This window comes from Mobula hypostoma, chromosome 6, assembly GCF_963921235.1.
Source record: "Mobula hypostoma chromosome 6, sMobHyp1.1, whole genome shotgun sequence".
NCBI lineage: Eukaryota > Metazoa > Chordata > Chondrichthyes > Myliobatiformes > Myliobatidae > Mobula > Mobula hypostoma.
The window spans coordinates 95572937-95596501 of record NC_086102.1 but is presented as its reverse complement, the minus strand read 5'-3'; the positions used below and the strand labels follow the sequence as shown (position 1 = coordinate 95596501).

General features: G+C 44.4%; 1 protein-coding gene across 5 annotated transcripts in view; it reads right to left on the bottom strand.

Moving 5' to 3' along the window:
- The window catches only part of LOC134348220 (BCLAF1 and THRAP3 family member 3-like), a 47142-nt gene that overhangs the window by 21643 nt on the left and 1934 nt on the right, over nt 1–23565 (bottom strand). For all 5 annotated transcript variants that reach the window (XM_063051268.1, XM_063051267.1, XM_063051270.1 and 2 more), the window contains exon 2: nt 23405–23466. In XM_063051268.1, coding sequence (XP_062907338.1) covers nt 23405–23448 — 44 coding nt within the window. In that variant the 5' untranslated portion in view covers nt 23449–23466. The remainder of the gene's footprint in view (nt 1–23404; nt 23467–23565) is intronic.

The following is a 23565-nucleotide window of genomic DNA, read 5'->3' as shown; positions in this document are numbered from 1 at the left end:
ATAATCAACAAATGAAAAGAATATGGCACAGCTGTCAATCCACTTAGAGCAGGCCATCCTCAAAAACTGAGTGACAATGCAAGAAGGAAATTAGCGAAGGAGGCTACCAAGAGACCTATGACAACTCTGGAGGAGTTACAAGCTTCAGTGGCTAAGATGGGAGAGACTGCGCATACAACAACTGTTACCCAGGTGCTTCACCAGTCATGGCTTTTTGGGAGAGTGGCAAAGAGAAAGCCACTGTTGAAAAAAAACTCATATGAAATCTCGGCTAGAGTTAGCCAGAAGGCATGTTGGAGACTCTGAAATCAGCTGGAAGGTTCTATGGTCTGGTGAAACCAAAACTGAGCTTTTTGGCCATCAGACTAAATCCAATGTTTGGCACAAGCCAAACACCAGACATCATCAAGAACACATCATCCCTACCGTGAAGCATGGTGGCTGCATTATGCTGTGGGGATGCTTCACTGCAGCAGGCCCTGGAAGGCTTGTGAAGGTAGATGATAAAATGAATGCACCAAAATACATGGAATTCCAGGAGGAAAACCTGAGAAGTCTGCAAGAGAACTGTGAGTTGGGAGTTAGTTTTCCAACAAAACAATGACCCAAGCATAAAGCCAAAGCTACACAGCAATGGATTAATGTCCTGGAGTGGCCAAGTCAGAGTCAAGACCTCAATCCAATTGAGAATACGTGACTGGACTTGAAAAGGGCCGTTCACTCACATTCCCCATGCAATCTGACACAGCTTGAGCAGTTTTGTAAAGAAAAATAGGGAAAACTTGCAGTGTCCAGATGTGCAAAGCTTATAGAGACCAAACCACACAGACTCAAGACTGTAATTGCCGCCAAAGGCACATTTACTAAATGCTGACTTGAAGGGGATGAATGCTTATACAATCAATTAATTTGTGTTTTATATCTGTAATTAATTTTGATCACTTTGTAGAGATCTGTTTTCACTTTGACACAGAAGAGTATTTTTCTGTTCAGCAATGTCAAAAAAAGCCAAATTAAATCCACTATGATTCAATGTTGTAAAATAATAAATCATAAGAACTTCCAAAGGGTGTGAATACATTTTATAGGCACTGAACAGTTTAAGCATCATGCGACTAATGTCCTGAGCTGCATATTTTTCAATGGAAGTAATGGAAGAAAGGCCGATCACCTGAGGGCATGGATCAACACATAGAATTATGATATTATAGCCATTAGTGAGACTTCGTTGCAGGACTGGCAGCTCAATATTTCAGGAGAGATTATATGAGGAGGGGTGGAGTTACTAGTCAGGGAATTTGTCACAGCAATACTCAGTCAGGACAGATTGAACAACTCATCTAGTAAGACGTTATGGGTAGAACTGAGGAATAAAGAATGTATGACCACCAAATAGGCTGCGGGATTTTGAGTAACAAATCTGTAGAGAGATCACAGACTGTTACAAGAAACACAGGGTTGTTATAGTAGGTGATTTTAACTTTTCAGATATTGACTGAACTCCCATACCGTAAAAGGACTAGAAGAACTAGAATCAGTATGAAGAAATCCCGAGAGAGAGTGTGTGACACTCTCACGATTGGTCAGGACATGAAGGGATACAAGAAGACAGGAGACTGGGGGGTGAGAAAATTGGATCAGCCATGATAAAATGGCGGAGCTGACTCGATGAGCCAAATGGCCTAATTCTGCTCCTATATCTTATAGTCCTATGGATACTTGATCTGGTATTAGAGAATGAGAGAGGACAGTGACGGGAGTTTGTGTATGGGAACACTTTGTGTCTAGTGATCATAATGCCATTAGTTTCAAAGTAAATATGCTAGTGACTAGTGGGGTACCGCAAGGCTCAGTGCTGGGACCCCAGTTGTTTACAATATATATTAATGACTTGGATGAGGGAATTAAATGCAGCATCTCCAAGTTTGCGGATGACACGAAGCTGGGTGGCAGTGTTAGCTGTGAGGAGGATGCTAAGAGGATGCAGAGTGACTTGGATAGGTTGGGTGAGTGGGCAAATTCATGGCAGATGCAATTTAATGTGGCTAAGTGTGAGGTTATCCACTTGGTGGCAAAAATAGGAAAACAGATTATTATCTGAATGGTGGCTGATTAGGAAAAGGGGAGGTGCAACGAGACCTGGGTGTCATTATACACCAATCATTGAAAGTGGGCATGCAGGTACAGCAGTCGGTGAAAAAGGCGAATGGTATGCTGGCAATTATAGCGAGAGGATTCGAGTACAGGAGCAGGGAGGTACTACTGCAGTTGTACAAGGCCTTGGTGAGACCACACCTGGAGTATTGTGTGCAGTTTTGGTCCCCTAATCTGAGGAAAGACATCCTTGCCATAGAGGGAGTACAAAGAAGGTTCACCAGATTGATTCCTGGGATGGTAGGACTTTCATATGAAGAAAGACTGGATGAACTGGGCTTGTACTCGTTGGAATTTAGAAGATTGAGGGGGGATCTGATTGAAACGTATAAAATCCTAAAGGGATTGGACAGGCTAGATGCAGGAAGATTGTTCCCGATGTTGGGGAAGTCCAGGACAAGGGGCCACAGTTTGAGGATAAAGGGGAAGCCTTTTAGGACCGAGATTAGGAAAAACTTCTTCACACAGAGATTGGTGAATCTGTGGAATTCTCTGCCACAGGAAACAGTTGAGGCCAGTTCATTGGCTATATTTAAGAGGGAGTTAGATATGGCCCTTGTGGCTACGGGGATCAGGGGGTATGGAGGGAAGGCTGGGGCGGGGTTCTGAGTTGGATGATCAGCCATGATCATAATAAATGGCAGTGCAGGCTCGAAGGGCCGAATGGCCTACTCCTGCACTTATTTTCTATGTTTCTATGTTTCATATGCCAAATACTAGTTCATCAATATTGCAACGTCTTGGAATCAGAATATTATTTGGTCTTCACAGTAGCGTAGAGGCTAGTGCGATACTATTACAGTCGGAGTTCAGAGTTCAAACCCAGTGTCCTCCCTATGGGTATCAGAACATAGAATAGTACAGCACAGTACAGGCCTTTCAGTCCACAGTGATGTGCCGACCCTTAAACCCTGCCTCTCATATAACTCCCCCACCTTAAATTCCTCCATGTACCTTCCTGTAGTCTCTTAAACTTCACTAGTGTATCTGCCTCCACCACTGACTCAGGCAGTGCATTCCACGCACCAACCACTCTCTGAGTAAAAAACCTTCCTCTGATATCCCCCTTGAACTTCCCACCCCTTACCTTAAAGCTATGTCCTCTTGTATTGAGCCGTGGTGCCCTGGGGAAGAGATGCTGGCTGTCCACTCTATCTATTCCTCTTAATACCTTGTATACCTCTATTATGTCTCCTCTCATCCACCTTCTCTCCAAAGAGTAAAGCCCTAGCTCCCTTAATCTCTGGTTTCCTCCCACAATCCAAAGACGTACCAGCTAGCAGGTTAACTGGTCATTGCGATTTATCCCGTGATGAGGTTTGGGTTAAATCAGAGGTTGCTCAACGGCACAGCTTGAAAGGTGTTACATTACAACAAATATACTAACAAACTTAGCAGGATTAAAAGTTGATATACACCCTAGAACTAATTCTCTACATTCGTTTTTTTTTTAAATTGTGCCAAGAAATATCAGATAAATGTTCTATACTGTAGAATGATCCTTGCAGATTCAAGGATAACTGCAGTGTTCTGTGAAAGGAAAGAGAAAATTGGGTTATTTAGCCCAAATCATTACTGGGAAGACATTACACTTCGTCTGAAATGCAATTGAACTGCATTGTATTTTTTAAAAATACAATGGATTATTTTTGATATGAAGGTTAGAAAGTTTATATCCGAATATCTCCCAGACAATTCTTTAACTGTGCAACAAATCCACAGTTCTATATGACGCTTTCTGATTGCACGTGAATCATGCCAGAAATCTGTGTCTTTAAATTCCAAATCAAGCAGTGCACTTGCATGGCAAACCAAAAAATATTGCATTCTATATACAGGTGTCCCCAGTTTTTCAAACGTTCGCTTTATGAAACCTCACTGTTATGAAAGACCTACATTAGTACCATATTTTCGCTTTCAGAAGGTGTTTTCACTGTTACGAAAAAAAAATTCAGCGCGCGATAAAAGGCAGCTCTCCCCCGGATTCCGAACTGCATTGCTTTAACACGTGCCTGTGAGCAGCCGTTTGCAAGATGAGTTCTATGGTATCGGAAAAGCCTGAAAGAGCTTGTAAGGGTGTTATACTTATGGTAAAACTAGACATAATTAAGCGTTTTGATCGTGGTGAATGAAGTAAGAACAACGTGAGTTTGGCTTGTGGAAGCTGACGAATATGATGTTGAAGAGGTTTCGGCATCCCATCACCAAGAACTGACAGATGAAGAGCTGATGCAATTGGAAGAAAAAAGGATTAACGATCGAAACCAAAAGAGCAATGATAAAGTATGACTTTAATTTTGAAAGGGTACGTCAGTTTAGGGAATATTTGCAGGATGGTTTGAGTCCTTATTAAAGAACTGTGTGATAGAAAAATGTGCGAGGCTCAGCAGCCAAGCAAGCCTTCCACATCAGCCACAGCAGACGACGAACCTCGACCTTCGACATCGAGGCGGGCAGAGATAGAAGACGATGAGCTGCCTGCCCTAATGGAAACAGGCGGCGAGATGACACCCCAGTGTCCCACCACCCGAACACCCAGGCTACGGAGAGATACTGTAACGATTCACGGAGAATGCAAAGGTAGCCGGGAGACATACAGCACATCTTTAAGAAAAAAGCCAAAATAAACATACTAATTAATTAGGTGCCACCGACTCGTAATTGTCGGCCCAGATCAGAGATGACGCAATCAGAAATCAGCACTGATCTGGGCCGACAATTATGGGCAGCACCTAATTAATTCTTCATTTTTTAAAGAAAGGGGCTTCCCTTCCTCCACTATCAACTCTGCTCTTAAACGCATCTCCCCCATTTCACCTACATCTGCTCTCACTCCATCCTCCCACCACCCCACTAGGAATAGGGTTCCCCTGGTCCTCACCTACCACCCCACCAGCCTCCGGGTCCAACATATTATTCTCCGTAACTTCCGCCACCTCCAACGGGATCCCACCACTAAGCACATCTTTCCCTCCCCCCCTCTCTCTGCATTCCGCAGGGATCGCTCCCTACACAACTCCCTTGTCCATTCGTCCCCCCCATCCCTCCCCACTGATCTCCCTCCTGGAGTCGACTGGGGTGATATACTGCGTCCGGTGCTCCCGATGTGGCCTTTTATATATTGGTGAGACCCGACGCAGACTGGGAGACCGCTTTGCTGAACATCTACGCTCTGTCCGCCAGAGAAAGCAGGATCTCCCAGTGGCCACACATTTTAATTCCACATCCCATTCCCATTCTGACATGTCTATCCACAGCCTCCTCTACTGTAAAGATGAAGCCACACTCAGGTTGGAGGAACAACACCTTATATTCCGTCTGGGTAGCCTCCAACCTGATGGCATGAACATCGACTTCTCTAAGTTCCGCTAAGGCCCCACCTCCCCCTCGTACCCCATCTGTTACTCATTTTTATGCACACATTCTTTCTCTCACTCTCCTTTTTCTCCCTCTGTCCCTCTGAATATACCTCTTGCCCATCCTCTGGGTCACCCCCCCCCCGTCTTTCTTCCCGGACCTCCTGTCCCATGATCCTCTTGTATCCCCTTTTGCCTATCACCTGTCCAGCTCTCGGCTCTATCCCTCCCCCTCCTGTCTTCTCCTAACATTTTGCATCTCCCCGTCCCCCTCCAGCTTTCAAATCCCTTACTCACTCTTCCTTCAGTTAGTCCTGACGAAGGGTCTCGGCCTGAAACGTCGACTGCGCCTCTTCCTATAGATGCTGCTTGGCCTGCTGCGTTCACCAGCAACTTTGATGTATGTTGTTACCTAATTAATTAGCATGTTTCGGCCTTTTTCTTAAAGATGTGCTGTGTACCTCCCAGCTACCGCTGGACCCCTGCGATCTTCGCAGCAATGTATCGCTCAGCGGCCTGGAGGGTGGAGGGCCACTGCACCAGCCAACCTGCGACGACTCAGTCTGACACACCATCATCAGCGTGCTCGGTGCTGTTTTCCCAATTCCAGTCAGTGATATGACACTGTACATACATTATTTCTACTTTATATCGGTTGTGTATTTTTACGTGTTACTTGGTATGATTTGGTAGCTTCATAGCTTAAAGGTTACTGGAGAGCGCTTGCGCTGTGTTTCTGCCTACAGCGCTTGCGTGAGATTTTCTGCCGACGACGCTTGCACGAGATTTTCGCTACGGAGAACTGTGCAGTAATGATTGTGGAAAAGTATTTCTACTTTATATAGGCTGTGTATTTATCACATCATTCCTGCTTTTACTATGTGTTACTGTTACTTTAGGTTTTATGTATTATTTGGCATGATTTGGTAGGTTATTTTTGGGTCTGCGAACGCTCAGAAAATTTTCCCAAATAAATAAACGGTAATTGCTTCTTCGCTTTACGACATTTCGGCTTATGAACTGTTTCATAGGAACGCTCTACCTTCGGATGGCGGGGGAAACCCGTATATGTAATTCAGGAGGGAAGTAAACCATAGGATAATACATAGGAACAGAATGAGGCCACTCAACCTATGGAATCTGCTCTGCCATTTGGTTATGACTGATCTATTTCCCTCCCCACCTCATTCTCCTGTCTTCTCCCCATAATCTTTCACGACTTGACTTACCAAGAATCTATCAACCTCTACCCAATGCCATCTGTGGCAATGAATTCCACAGATTCATCCCCTTAAGCTTCCAAAACATCCGATCCCCATTCTAACTGGATGCCACTTTACATTGAGTTTGTGCCCTCTGGTCCTAGACTCCCCCACAATAGGAAACATTCTCTCCACATCCACTTTATCCAGCCTTTCAACATTCAACAGGTTTAAATGAGACTTCCAACCCCCCACACCCAACATTCTTCTAAATGCCAGCAAGTACAGGTCCAGAGCCATCAAACACTCCTCATATGATAAGCTTTTCATACCCGGAATCATTTTCGTGAACCTCCTTTGAACCCTCTCCAATGTCAGCACATCATTTCTTAGATAAGGGGTCCAAAACTGCTCCCAATACTCTAAGTGAGGGATCACCAGTGCCTTGTAAGCCTTACGTCCTTGGTTTAAATTCTTGTCCTCTCAAGATGAGTGCTAATGTTGCATTTGCCTTCCTTGCAACTGACTCAACTTGCAAATTAATCTCCACGAGGATTACCAAGTCCCTTTGCACCTTCGATTTTTGAATTTTTTTCTACCAAAGTGCATGACTATACACTTCCTGATACTGTGTTACATCTGCCATTTTGTTGCCAATTCTCCTAATCTACTCAAGCCCTTCTGCAGCCTCCCTGCTTCTTCTACAGTACCTACCTATTGTCTGCAAACCTGGCCACAAAGTCATCAATTATGTCGCCCAAATCACTGACATACAATGTAAAAACAAGTAGTCCCAACATGGCCCCTGCAGGACAACACTTGTCACCAGCAGCCACAATCAGAAAAGGCTCCCTTTATTTCCTCTCCTTGCCTCCTGCCAGTCAGCGAATGCTCTAACCATGCTAGTATCTTTCCTGAAATACCATGGGCTCATATCTTGTAGCAGCCTCCATATGCAACACCTTGTCAAAAGCCTTCTGAAAGTCCAAGCACAGTACACAACATCCACTGACTCTCCTAAGTCTATCCTGCCTGTTATTTCCTCAAAGAATTCCAACAGATTTATCAGGCAAGATTTTCCCTTAAAGAAACCATGCTGACTTTGGCGTATTTTACCAAGTCCCTCCAGGGTCCCAAAACCTCATACTTTGACTCCAACATCTTACCAGCCTTTCTTCAGTCTTCCTTTCTTCTTGAAGAGTTAACTGACATTTGCAATTTTTACTCCTCGGGAACCATGCCAGAATCCGTTGATTCCTGAAAGATCATTACTAATGTCTCCACAGTATCTTCAGCCACCTCTTTCAGAACCATTTGGTTTAGCCCATCTGGTCCAGGTGACTTATCTACCTTCAGACCTTTCAGCTTCCCAAGCACCTTCTCCCTCGTAATAGCAACTGCACTCATCTCTGCCCCTAGGACATTCTCAAACTTCTGGTATACTGCTAGGGTCTTCTACATTGAAGACTGATGCAAAATATTTATTCAGTCTGTCCACCATTTCCTTGTTCCCCCATAACTACTTCTCCACCATCATTTTTAAGTAGTCCGATATCTACTCATGCCTTCTACTCTTCATATAGCTGAAAAATCTTGTTGTATCCTCTTTAATATTACTGGCTTCAGGTTTCGTCTGTTCCCTCCTTATGGCTTTTTCAGTTGTCTCCAGTTGGTTTTTAGAAGATTCCCAATCCTCTTAACTTCCGCTAGCTTCTGCTCTATTATGCCACCTCCCCACCTCCCCCTCATACCCCATCTGTTATTTATTTATATACACACATTCTTTCTCTCTCTCTCTCTCCCTTTGTCCCTCTGACTAGACCCCTTGCCCATCCTCTGGGCCCCCCCCACCTTTTCCTTCTCCCTAGGCCTCCTGTCCCATGATCCTCTCATATCCCCTTTGCCAATCACCTGTCCAGCTCTTGGCTCCATCCCTCCCCCTCCTGTCTTCTCCTATCATTTTGGATCTCCCCCTCCTCCTCCCACTTTCAAATCTCTTACTCACTCTTCCTTCAGTTAGTCCTGACGAAGGGTCTCGGCCCGAAACGTCGACTGTACCTCTTCCTAGAGATGCTGCCTGGCCTGCTGCATTCACCAGCAACTTTGATGTGTGTTGCTTGAATTTCCAGCATCTGCAGAATTCCTCGTGTTTGCTCTATTATATGCCCTCGCTTTTGCTTTTATGTTGGCTTTCATTTCCCTTGTGTCATCCTGGCTTTAGAATATTACATCTTCTTTGGGATGTATCTATCCTGTACCTTCCAAGTTGCTCCCAGAAACCACAGCCATTGTTGCTCTGCCATCATCCTTACTAACATCCCCTTGCAATCAACTTTGGCCAGCTCCTCTCTCATACTTCTGTAATTCCGTTTACTCCACTGTAATACATTTGACGTTAGCTTCTCCCTCTAAAATTACAGGGTGATTTCTGTCACATTATTATCATGCTAAGTGTTCCTTTATCTTAAGCTTTCTAATCAAATCTGGTTAATTACACCACACCCAATCCCCTAGTGGGCTCAACCACCAGCTGCTCCAAAAAGCCATTTCATAGGCATTCTACAAATTCTCTCTCAATTTTGCCCTTTTATCCCCAACAGTCCAAGCAAATCTGCCCACAAGCATATGGGTCTCCCTCGGGTTCAGGTGAACCCATCCCTTTTGTACAGGTTACACTTTCCCCTGAAGAGACCCAATGTTCCAGAAATTTGAAAACCCTGCTCCCTGCACCAGTTCCTCAGCCACAGATTCACCTGTCAAATCATCCTGTTCTTACCCTCACTGGCCTGCGGGACAAGGAGCAACCCAGAGAGTACCACCCTAGAGGTCCTGTTTTTCAGTTCCCTAAATTCTCTCTTCAGTACCTCCTCCCTTTTCCTGCCTTTTTGCCAATATGTACAAGATTTCTGGCTGTGCACCCACCACTTTAGAACGCTGTGGACCCAATCTGAGATGTCCCTGACTCTGGCATCTTGCAGGCAATTTGCTATCTGGGTATCTCTATCGCATCCACTGTATATTTCATGTCCACTCCTCTATGAAATCCCCTGACATTACTGCAGTCCTCTTCTCCCTCTTCCTTACCTCCAGAGACCCAATTGCTGAGGCTTCCCTAGGTAGCTACCCCCCCACCCCCCCAAAAAGTATCCAAAACAGTATGTTTATTGTTAACAGTAACAACTACAGGGGTAATCTGTACTGGCTGCCCATTTCTTTTCCCTCTCCTGACAGTCACCCAGCAATTCAAGGCAACTCCCTCCCTGTAGCTGCCATCTCAGCTCCTCAGTTTCCCATATGAGTCAAAGTTCATCGAGCTGCAGCAGTAGTTCTCGTAATCTCGTATCCAATGATGATAAGGTGATTTTTAAACAAGCAAAATGAATACAGGAAGGAAATAGAGGGCTTAATAACATGGTGTCATGATAACCTTTCCCTCAAAGTCAGTGAGCAAAATAAAGTAGCTGGTCAGTAACTTCAGGAAAAGGGTGGGGGGGGGGTGCGGAGAGGGTTGTGCATAAATCAAGTGTTGAGGTTGAGAAGGTTGAGAGCTTCAGTTCCGAGGAGTGAACATCACAGACAGCCCATCCTGATTCAGCCACAGAGGCACTAAGGCCAAGAAAGCTCACGTCTACTTCTACTTCCTCCAGAAGCTAAATAAATCTGGCACACCCCATTGAAACTTCCTATTGAGAGTATCCTACCTGGCTACAAGAACCTGCACATCACAGAAAGCAGTCTCCCCTCCAATGGACTCTCAATACTTCTCACTGCCTCAATAATACAGGAAGCATAATTAGAGACCCCATCCATCCTGTACATTCTCCCTTCATCTTCAGGCCTGAAAGCACATGCTCGAGGATAATTCTACCCACTAGTATAAGACTATTGAATGGTTCCCTGGTATGGCAAAATAGACTCTTGACTTCACAATATAGGTTGTAATCACTTTGCACTTCGTTGTTTATCTGTACTGCACTTCGCTGCTGTTACACGTTAATTGTTTTACCTTGTTCTACTAGTGTTCAATACACCGCTTGATCTGTATGAACAAGATTTTCATCTGTAGGACAAGATTTTCACTGCACCTTGGTACATGTGACAATAATAAACCAATTCCAATCAGCTACAATATTGATGATTTAGTATCCGGAAATACGGTAACCAAAGGAGTTTCTACTTCTGATATAGTAATTGACATGTGAAAGACATACCATGGAAGTTAAAATATTCATGAAATTCATTTCATGTTTCAGGAAGGGGTAAACACCAAACTCAACAATTTCAGTGTAAAGGCATTTTCTAAACCCCATTTATCTACAAAGGCAATCTCCCCTCTTTTACTGTCAAATATTTAACAAATTTTGAAATCATTAACCTCCTCGAGTGGAAACAGTTCCAGTGACTTTTCATTGGTATCATTTTGGAAGCCTTTAGTTTAAATGACTTAAATTAGATGGTCCAAATTATATGACATTTTGCCTATTCAACAGCTTATATAAACTATATTTCTATTTTCAAATGCATTAATATAATTTGTGTTATGACTTTACCAACAATCAGAAATATAGCAAAATACCTTTCAGAGTCCTTATTCACCAATACCAGAATCTTGTTCATGACTGTTTGTTTCCATTTATTATTAATTTTGTTTTACAAAATCCATCACTGAAATGCCCAATGTAATTTGACCCCAATGCCCAAGCCTGTAACATAAATAATAATAGGACAGTCAACATGACAGCTGAATGCAGTACCAGAATATCAAAACACACTGAAATTTATGAGTGGTTGATGATGAAACACAAACACAAGCTCAACAGAAACATTTTTTTTAAAAAGGTGTATAACACAGAGCTAACTGTTGCCTGTAGAGTACACAACTATTTTATAAAAGGTTTACACTGACTACATCCTTTTAACGAGTTTTTTTTTAAAAACTGCAGATACTAGAAAACTGAAATAAAAACAGATAATGCTGAAAGTCATCAGCAATTCAGACTGCACCTGGAAAGGGAAACATTTAACATTTTAGACAGCAATTCTCTCATCAGGTTATTCTGGTGAGTGGTCATAGCAGGAGTTATTTTGCTTTTTCCACAGTGGCTGCATGACCTAATAAGTGATCCAGCATTTGCCAATTTTATTCCATATGCTATTGGATAATATAACTCAATGGTACAGAGGTTGAATTTTCCAGTTTCAGTTGACCTTTGCCTCCCATGTCCCCCCCACTTCCAATTCTCCCATCCTTGTTCCTTTTCTCATATCACTTATCACCCACTAGTATCTGCATCTACCATTGAGTAAAAGAAAATTTCCTCTGACACCACCCCTATACCTTCCTCCAAACACCTTAAAGTTTTGTCAACAGCAGGAATTCTGCAGATGCTGGAAATTCAAGCAACACACATCAAAGTTGCTGGTGAACGCAGCAGGCCAGGCAGCACCTCTAGGAAGAGGTACAGTCGACGTTTCAGGCCGAGACCCTTCGTCAGGACTAACTGAAGGAAGAGTGAGTAAGGGATTTGAAAGTTGGAGGGGGAGGAGGGAGATCCAAAATGATAGGAGAAGACAGGAGGGGGAGGGATAGAGCCAAGAGCTGGACAGGTGATAGGCAAAAGGGGATACGAGAGGATCATGGGACAGGAGGTCCGGGAAGAAAGACAAGGGGGGGGGGACCCAGAGGATGGGCAAGAGGTATATTCAGAGGGACAGAGGGAGAAAAAGGAGAGTGAGAGAAAGAATGTGTGCATAAAAATAAGTAACAGATGGGGTACGAGGGGGAGGTGGGGCCTTAGCAGAAGTTAGAGAAGTCGATGTTCATGCCATCAGGTTGGAGGCTACCCAGACGGAATATAAGGTGTTGTTCCTCCAACCTGAGTGTGGCTTCATCTTTACAGTAGAGGAGGCTGTGGATAGACATGTCAGAATGGGAATGGGATGTGGAATTAAAATGTGTGGCCGCTGGGAGATCCTACTTTCTCCATGCGAGTTCCGTGTTCGCCATGATGCGGAAGTTTTCTTCCACCGTCTCAGAGCCTACTTCTTCGGCAAGGACTCTTCCACCCCCAACGATGACCCCTTCTCCCATCTCCAACCCTCCTCTTCTTCATGGACACCCCGCTCTGGTCTTCTGCCTGCTCTGGGTCTCTTTATCACTAATTGCCGACGGGAAATCAACCGTCTCGACTTCACCGCACCTTGTCCCCATTCCAACCTCACTCCTTCGGAACGCTCTGCTCTCCACTCCCTCCGCACTAATCCCAACCTTATTATTAAACCCGCCGATAAGGGGGGTGCTGTTGTAGTCTGGCGTACTGACCTCTACCTTGTCGAGGCACAGTGACAACTCGCGGATACCTCCTCTTATTTACCCCTCGATCGTGACCCCACTAAGGAGCACCAGGCCATTGTCTCCCACACCATCACCGACTTCATCCGCTCAGGGGATCTCCCATCCACTGCTACCAACATTATAGTTCCCACACCCCGCACTTCCCGTTTCTACCTCCTACCCAAGATCCACAAACCTGCCTGTCCTGGCCGACCTATTGTCTCAGCTTGCTCCTGCCCCACCGAACTCGTTTCTGCATACCTCGACACGGTTTTATCACCCCTTGTTCAATCCCTTCCGACCTATGTTCGTGACACTTCTCACGCTCTTAAACTTTTCGATGATTTTAAGTTCCCTGGCCCCCACTGCTTTATTTTCACCATGGATGTCCAGTCCTTATATACTTCCATCCCCCATCAGGATGGTCTCAAAGCTCTACGCTTCTTTTTGGATTCCAGACCTAATCAGTTTCCCTCTACCACCACTCTGCTCCGTCTAGCGGAATTAGTCCTTACTCTTAATAATTTCTCCTTTGGCTCCTCCCACTTCCTCCAAACTAAAGGTGTAGCTATGGGCACCCGTATGGGTCCTAGCTATGCCTGCCTTTTTGTTGGGTTTGTGGAACAATCTATGTTCCGTGCCTATTCTGGTATCTGTCCCCCACTTTTCCTTCGCTACATCGACGACTGCATTGGCGCTGCTTCCTGCACGCATGCAGAACTCGTTGACTTTATTAACTTTGCCTCCAACTTTCACCCTGTCCTCAAGTTTACCTGGTCCATTTCCGACACCTCCCTCCCCTTTTTAGATCTTTCTGTCTCTGTCTCTGGAGACAGCTTATCCACTGATGTCTACTATAAGCCTACTGACTCTCACAGCTATCTGGACTATTCCTCTTCTCACCCTGTCTCTTGCAGAAACGCCATCCCCTTCTTGCAATTCCTCCGTCTCCGCCGCATCTGCTCTCAGGATGAGGCTTTTCATTCTAGGATGAGGGAGATGTCTTCTTTTTTTTAAAGAAAGGGGCTTCCCTTCCTCCACTATCAACTCTGCTCTCAAACGCATCTCCCCCATTTCACGTACATCTGCTCTCACTCCATCCTCCCGCCACCCCACTAGGAATAGGGTTCCCCTGGTCCTCACCTACAACCCCACCAGCCTCCGGGTCCAACATATTATTCTCCGTAACTTCCGCCGCCTCTATCGGGATCCCACCACTAAGCACATCTTTCCCTCCCCCCCTCTCTCTGCATTCCGCAGGGATCGCTCCCTACGCAACTCCCTTGTCCGTTCGTCCCCCCCATCCCTCCCCACTGATCTCCCTCCTGGCACTTATCCGTGTAAGCGGAACAAGTGCTACTCATGCCCTTACACTTCCTCCCTTACCACCATTCAGGGCCCCAAACAGTCCTTCCAGGTGAGGCAACACTTCACCTGTGAGTCGACTGGGGTGATATACTGCGTCCGGTGCTCCCGATGTGGCCTTTTATATATTGGCGAGACCCGACGCAGACTGGGAGACCGCTTTGCTGAACATCTACGCTTTGTCCGCCAGAGAAAGCAGGATCTCCCAGCGGTCACACATTTTAATTCCACATCCCATTCCCATTCTGACATGTCTATCCACGGCCTCCTCTACTGTAAAGATGAAGCCACACTCAGGTTGGAGGAACAACACCTTATATTCCGTCTGGGTAGCCTCCAACCTGATGGCATGAACATCGACTTCTCTAACTTCTGCTAAGGCCCCACCTCCCCCTCGTACCCCATCTGTTACTTATTTTTATGCACACATTCTTTCTCTCTCACTCTCCTTTTTCTCCCTCTGTCCCTCTGAATATACCTCTTGCCCATCCTCTGGGTTCCCCCCCCCCCCACCGTCTTTCTTCCCGGACCTCCTGTCCCATGACCCTCTCGTATTCCCTTTTGCGTATCACCTGTCCAGCTCTTGGCTCTATCCCTCCCCCTCCTGTCTTCTCCTATCATTTTGGATCTCCCCCTCCCCCTCCAACTTTCAAATCCCTTACTCACTCTTCCTTCAGTTAGTCCTGACGAAGGGTCTCGGCCTGAAACGTCGACTGTACCTCTTCCTAGAGATGCTGCCTGGCCTGCTGCGTTCACCAGCAACTTTGATGTGTGTTGCTTAAAGTTATGTCCCCTTGTATTAGCCAATTCCATCCTGGGAAAAAGTCTCCAGCTGTTCACTTGATTTATGCCTCGTCTTCTACATGCTATGACGTCACCTCACGCCCTCCTTCGCTCCAAACAGATGCGCACTCAATCAATGCTCTCTAATCCAGACAGCATGGTGGTAAACCATTTCTGTGCCCTCTCTACAGCTTCGTAAAATGAGGCAAGCAGAGAGAGGGGAACGTTGACTCAGACCACGAGAGGCCTGTGTCGGACATTTTCATGCCTTACAAGGCGCAGATTGGAAGTCTGTGTGGGGCGCCACTCCTCACACAGACTGGAGCAATGTGTGATTATGTGCCTTGCTCAAGGGCACAAACACGCTGCCACAGCTGAGGCTCGAACTCGCGACCTTGAGATAACTAGACGAACGCCTTAACCACTTGGCCACGTGCAAGCAGAACCATTTAAATATTCTATGTGGGCTAAACAGCATTTTATAGATCTGCAATACTACATCATGGTTCTTGAAATCAATCCTCCAACTAATGAAGGCCAGTGCATGATATACCTTAACCACCTTATCAACTTGTACAGTAATGTTGAAAGATCAATGGACATGAAACGTGATCCCTCTGTTCCTCCAGAATCCTGTCACTATGTTGCCTTCAAGTTTGACCTTCCAAAGTGCAGCACTACACACTTTTCCAGATTGATATCCATCTGCCACTTCTCAACACAGTTCTGCACCCTATCAATGTACATTTGTAAACAACCTTCAACACTATCGACAGCATCGCAAACCTTCACGTCATCTGCAGACTTTGAATCCACCCATCAACTTCCTAAACAGATCACTTGCTAAGACAAAAAGAGCGGGGGAGGGCGGGGGTCAGAACAGATCCCTGTGGAACACCATTGGTCATTGACCTCTTGGCAGATTGCACTCTATCTTCTGTAGGCAAGCCAATTCTGTATCCATACAGCAAAGTTTCTCTGGATCCCATCTCCTGACTTTCTGAATGAACCTACCATGAGGAACCTTGTCAAATGCTTTATTAAAATCCATGTACTCCACATCAACTGCTCTGCCTTCAATGTTTTTTCAATTCCAAAGAATTCAATCAAGCTAGTGAAACACAAACCTGCCTCTCACAAAGCCATGTTGACTATCCCTAACCATAGTATCCTTCTCCAAATGCTCGCAAACCCTGTCCCTAAGGGTATGTCCACACTACGCCGGATAATTTTGAAAACGAAGCTTTTTCTCTTCGTTTTGACCTTCTGTCCACACTGAAACGGCGTTTTCATCCCCCGAAAACAGAGATTTTCAGAAACTGTCTCCAGAGTGAATAAATATGAAAACACCTAATATCCATTGTAGTGTGCACGGGGTAAACAGAGACATTTAAAAATGCTGTCATGACAACACCAGAACAACAATGCTTTTTCTGCTTCTGCTTGGTACTGCGCAAGCTGTTATAACGCGCAGTGTGAACGGCGTGAGAGTTAAGTTGTAAAGTGAGCTTTTTTGACTATTTAAAAACGCTGTCATGACATGCCGGAACAGATGTTCGTTGTTTTCTTGAACGCAACCACCTAACAATTTCAGAACAGACGGCAACGAGACTGAAGCCAGAAGGGTTAGAAATGTACTCACCAAATACTTCGATCCATAGCTTACTGAATAAATAAGTATACTCACTTTGTCCTGTTTTCTGTCCTTGCTTGTATGAAGGTGGTTCACCTATTTATGAAAGTAATTCTCTGACAATAGATGTGTAACAGCCTAATGTAACATTGTATGGAAATACAAGATAACACTGATGCAGATGTTTTATACATTTAACAAGGTGCTTTATTAATGCAACACAGTTAGTCAGTTTTACAATGTTCGTCGTCAGCTGGGTCATATTGCCTGTGAACTCCCTGTCGGTTGCCTCCATACGCTCCAGTATTTGTTTTTTTTTAGTTTTAAGTCCTCCTGCACGAGAGCCAAGAGCAATTCCTTTTTAAGTTTTTCTACTCTGTAACTGGACAAACGCACACCAAGTATATCGTTTCCTCTTCGCTTGTTTTCTGTGTGTCCTGCGCATGCCCAGTAGGAGATTCGCCCAAATATCCGTCTAATGTGGACAGAGATATTTTGAAAAATGCTTAGTGTGGACGCCTGTTGTTTTCACTCGAAACCGGCGTTTTCAAAATTATCCGGCGTAGTGTGGACGTAGCCTAAGAATCCTCTCCAATGGTTTGCCCACTACTGACAAACGACTGGTCTATAGTTCCCTGGATTATCACCATTACCTTGTTGAACAAAGGAATAACATTTCCTACCCTCCAACCCTTTGTCACTACACTTACAGCCAGTGAGGATGCAAAGTTTATACCAAATGCATAGCAATCTCTTCCCTCGCTTCCTGGGATATATAGCACATCTTCTTTCTTAAGATCGATATGGTTCAGTATATCAGCTGACATCACATTCGTCATGGTCCCTTTCACTGGTGAACACTGAGGTAGTCATTAAGAACTGCCTCTACCTCTAACACCTGATTGATAATAGAAGTTTAGGGGAGACATCAGGGGTAATTTTTTTTTCTTTCTTTACACTGAGGGTTGTGGGTGCCTGGAATGACTTGCCAGGGATGGTGGTGGAGGCTAAAACATTAGGGGTATTTAAGAGCCTCTTGGAAAGGCACATGGATGAAAGAAAATTGGAGGGTTATGGGGTAGTGTGGGTTTAGTACTTTTTTTAGGAATATATAGGTCGGCACAACATCGAGGGCCGAAGGGCCTATACTGTGCTGTAGTATTCTAGTGTCTAGTCATCCACTTGTTCTTCACTTATGTGTAGAACGCCATGGAGTTTTCCTTAACCCTACTCGACAAAGCCTTCTCATGCCCCCTTCTAGCTCTTCTAAGACCATTCTTCAGCTCCTTCCTAGCTACATTGTAATTTTCAATGAGCACTGTCTGATCCTTGATTCCTAAACCTCAAGTAAGCTTCTTTCTTCCTCTTGACAAGATGTTCCACATCGCTTGTCAAACCTGGGTACTTCATCCCACCATTCTTTCCCTATTTCAATGGAAAAAAAAACCTATCCAAAACCCCATGCAAGTGTTAACAGCTTTCACATTTCTGTTGTGCACCTCCCTGAGTACATCTGGTCTCAATTTATGCTCCCAAGTACCTGTCTAATAGCACCACCATTTGCCTTCCCCTAATTAAATATTTTATCTTACTATCCCTCTCCAAGACTGTGGTAGAGCTTAAGAGTTGTGGTCAGTGTCTCTAAAATGCTCACCTGCTGAGAGATCTGTCACCAGCCTGGGTTCATTGCCCAGCATGGGCTCTCCTGGTAGTCAGACCATAGAGCATGGGCTCTGCTGTGTCAGGAATCCTTCCTGGGCACACAGAACAAATTCCACCCCATCTGACCCTTTGTACTGAGGAGGTATCGATCAATATTAGGGAAGTTGAAGTCACCCATGAAAATAACCCTGTTAATTTTGCACATTTCCAAAACTTGCCTCCCAAACTGCTCCTCAGTGTCTGTGTTATTGCGGGGGGGGTGGGGGAGAAGAGAGTGGGGGATGAGTAGATAGAATATTCCCAATAGCGATGCTCCCTTCCTGTTTCAGACTTCCAGCCACACTGACGTGGTAGATAATCCCATCAGCATGTCCTCAATTTCTAGAGCTGCAATACTGCAATGCCACGACCCCCCTCCCTCCCACCACATATACTTCTCTGCTTATCCCTTTTGAAACAGCTAAACCTGGAATATCCAGCAGCTACTGCCCTGTAATGGCCACCACACTGTAGTTCCATGTCTGGATTCGTAGTACAGGTGTCCCCCGCTTTTCGAACGTTCGCTTTACAAAACCTCACTGTTACAAAAGACCTACATTAGTACCCTGTTTTCACTTTCAGAGAGTGTTTTCACTGTTACGAAAAAAAATCAGCGTGTGAAAAAAATCAGCACGCGCCCCGAGCAGCCGCTCTCCTCGGATTTGGAACGGCATTCTCGCCAGCATTGCTTAAACATGAGCCTGTGAGCAGTCCTTTGCAAGATGAGTTCTATGGTGTCGGAAAAGCCTGAAAGAGCTCGTAAGGGTGTAACACTTAGTGTAAAACTAGGCATAATTAAGCATTTCGATCGTGGTGAACAAACCAAGGACAAAATGAGTTTGGCTTGTGGAAGCTGACCAAGATGATGTTGAAGAGATTTTGGCATCCCATGACCAAGAACTGATAGATGAAGAGCTGATGCAATTGGAAGAGGAAAGGGTAACAATCAAAACCGAATGAGTAATGATAAAGTACGACTTTAATTTTGAAAGGGTTCGTAGGTTTAGGGGATATTTGCAAGACTCTTTGAGTCCTTACAAAGAACTGTATGATAGAAAAATGAGCGAGGCTCAGCAGTCAAGCAAGCCTTCCACATCAGCCACAGCAGACGATGAACCTCGACCTTCGACATCAAGGCGGGCAGTCATAGGAGAAGATGAGCTGCCAGCCCTGATCGATGAGATGACACCCCCGTGTCCCACCACCCCAACACCCAGGCCCCGGACAGATACTGTACCAATTCGCGGAGAATGCAGCAGTAGCCGGGAGGCACACAGCACGTCCTTAAGTAAAAAGCCGAAATAAACATGCTAATCAATTAGGTGCCGCCCCACACGTAATTGTCGGCCCAGATCAGAGGCGATGCAATTGGCACTGATCTGGGCCGACAATTACATGTCAGTGTGCTCTGCGCTGTCCCAATTCCAGTAAGTGATACTACACTGTACATACATTATTTCTACTTTATATCGGCTATGTATTTTTATGTGTTATTTGGTATGATTTGGCAGCTTCATAGGTTAAAGATTACTGGAGAGCGCTTGTGCGTGTTTTTGCCGACGGCGCTTGCACGAGATTTTCGCTACGGAGATCTGTGCAGTAATGATTGTGGAAAAGTATTTCTACTTTATATAGGCTGTGTATTTATCACATCATTCCTGCTTTTACTATGTGTTACTGTTATTTTAGGTTTTGTGTTGTTTGGCATGATTTGGTAGGTTATTTTTGGGTCTGCGAACGCTCACAAAATTTTCCCATATAAATAAATGGTAATTGCTTCTTCGCTTTACGACATTTCGGCTTACGAACCGTTTCATAGGAACGCTCTACCTTCAGATGGCGGGGGAAACCTGTGTAATTACATCACCCTTGATCCTGATATTATTTGCATTAAAACACACACACACACACACACTTTAGCCCGTGCAACTGACAGCAAATATGCCCTTTCCCCTTCCTTTCTCAATGTCTTGCTATACACTGTATCTACCTTTAAACCAACTGCCCTATCCTTCTGGTTCTCATCCCCATCTTACTAGTTTAAACCCTCCCCAACAACTCTAGCGAACCTACCCCCAAGAATATTGGTCACTCTCGAGTTCAGGTTTGTATAGGTCATACCTTTCCCAGAAGAGATCCCAATGACCCACAAATCTAAAACCCTGCCCCTTACACCAGTTCTTCAGCCACACATGCCAAATCACCAACTCTTACCCTCACTGCATATAGCACAGGCAGTAATCCAGAGATATACCACCTTTGAGATCCTGCTTTAGTACCAAACTCCCTAAATTCTCTCTTTGGGACCTCATTCCTTTTCCTATCTATCCCGTGTCATTGGCACCAATATGTACCGTACAACTTCACCCACCGCTTAAGAACACTGTGGGGCCAAGGTGAAACATTGCAGGCACTGCACATGGGAGGCTACATACTATCTAGTATTTCACATCCACAAAATTGCTTGTCTGCTCCCGTAACTATCGAATCCCTATCACCATCGCTGTCTTTTCCCCACTTCCCTTATGAACCACAGAGCCAAGCTCAGTGCCAGAGACCTGGTAGTTGCTGTGGCTTTTCCCTGTCAGGCCGTCCCCACCAACAGTATCCAATGTGGTATGCCTTTTATTGAGGGGAAATGGCAACAAAATACTGTGCACTATCTACCTATTCCCTTTCCCTCTCCTGATAGTCACCCAGCTACCTTCCTCCTGCAACTCCAATATGACTATCATCCTGTAGCTCTTATCTATCACCTCCTTATGCTCCTGCATGAGCTGAAGGTCATCCAGCTAGAGCTGAAATTGACTGAACATTTTTCCCCCACCTTCCCTCCCTCCAGAAATTTTGCATCTAACATTTTTAGTCCTGGCTTTCTTTCCACATACGTGGCCAGTCCTGCTGTTTTTCCAGCATTTTTTGCCCTTACTTGTTCTTAAACACAATGCTGAAAACTTCACCCATGAGCATCATTCTGGAGTTGGTTAATTTCAAATCTTGAGCCAGCAGTGTTCGTTACTGACATCAGGTGAAGGAATACTACTTATCCTCCCATTTTCAGAAGTACATAACAATATTTATCCACTTCTTAGAAACGCAAAGCAGCTAGTTCCTTTTTAACGCAGACATTTCAATCTAATTTCCATCATACCTCCCAACAGACCACTACCCACCCTCTGGCACTCTCCCCTACAAACACAAGAGTTGCAACACCTACCCCAACCCTGTTTATTAAATTCATTGTTCATGACGTAGCCTCTTCTACCTCACCAAGGCCAAGTGTAGGCTGGGGGCCATCCCGTTACCGAGCATCTTCACAAGCCACCATGATATACGAGTTGCACACCATTTCAACTTCTCCTCCCATGCTGACCTACCTATCCTCAGCCATCTCCATTGTTGGGGTCTGGTCAAATGCAAACCAGAACTGTCTTCAAACCCCATAGGCATTGAACTTTCCAATTACAGCTAACACCTTCCCCCAACATGTTTCTTTCTCTCTCTCAATTTGCCTCAAACCTCTCTTCCTTAAACAGTGCCCCCCTCCTTCATCTGGTTCCAGAATCTGCAGCCTTTTATTATCTCAACTTATCTTCCTGCCTGTCTCTACATCCACCACCTCTTCTCCCATCAACCCTCCTACTCATTTCTTTACACCAACTATCACCACTCTACCACAGTACACTAGTCCTGATGCTAAACATTGGCTAACAGTCTTCACAAGTTCTGCCTGACCTGCTGAGTACCACCTACAGATTTTTTTAGTCCAGATAACAGCATCAGTAGTCCCTTATGTTTCCATTTGAATCAAATTTATTGACGTGTAAATAAAGTTGGATAATTCACCAGTTTTTGTGGTTTATAACACTGTACTGTCACTTGCATCCTTAATCATCTTAGATCAAATCCATGCTGCCTAATTTACTTCTGCATTGGATCTCCACTCTGTTCTCAACATGCAGTATGATGTCCTACATCAGCCATGTACTTCCAAAACAAATCTGTTATCACAATGAAAATGAGAGGAATTATTTGTTTTCCCCTAGGCCTTCCCTGAACTGAATAGCTGACACACTTTGAAAAACTGACAGTTGTATAGAAAGATCTGAAATTCCATGTAGCGTTAACAAGAAGCAACCTTGATCCAGCTTGAACCCTCTCCCAGGAATTCAGGCAACTAATAGAAAGATTATGGTTTTCGACAGATGGAATAGTGAATGGAAAATGACCCAAGAATCCACAAGGTCTCCTGCCATTTGTATTTTCTGCTCCTTCGTGATAAAATCCCCAAATCAAAGTAACAAATGCGTCCAGCATACTTGATAGAACAAAACTATTCAGAAACATACAAATTACCAAACTGATATTAAAAATAAAATGTAAATGGGGAGCACAAATGTATGACATCCAATATCACTTTACTTCAACTTCCTGTTAATACAACAGTTTCGAAGAAGCTACAGTTTAGACGAAGTTATACCCTCAAAGAATTAGCCAAATATCACTGGGTTCATTGTTGTTTAAATAGTACAGCTATAAAAGGGGCAATGCAAAAAATACATTTGATCAGCAGGTTCAGTCATCCCTAGAAACAATAGCTATCTTTTCATTATTTTATTAAAGAACACTGCTCAATACTCCTGCTGCCATTTCCCCTCAATACCATCTATACCACATTGGATACTGTTGGCAGGGACGGCCTAACAGGGAAGTACGCTGCACACAGTACTTTTGAAAATGGGAGGATAAGGCATTATTTTATTGAAAACTAAAAGAATTGCTGTACTCAATTTTATAATAAATTCTATCCAGTCAGTTTTATAATCTTTTGAGAAGGGTAGAACAACTGCATTTTCAAAATGCTTAAATCTCTTACCTGTGCTTCCATCTTGGGGATCTTGACCTTGAGCGAACCATCATGCCTGGCAATAAGGAACCCTGTCATTAAAATAAAATATATGATGCTCCACATTATAATCAAACAAATATTTAGCAACCTTTGGAAATCAAGTTTGCTAAGTACTTACTATTTTATGC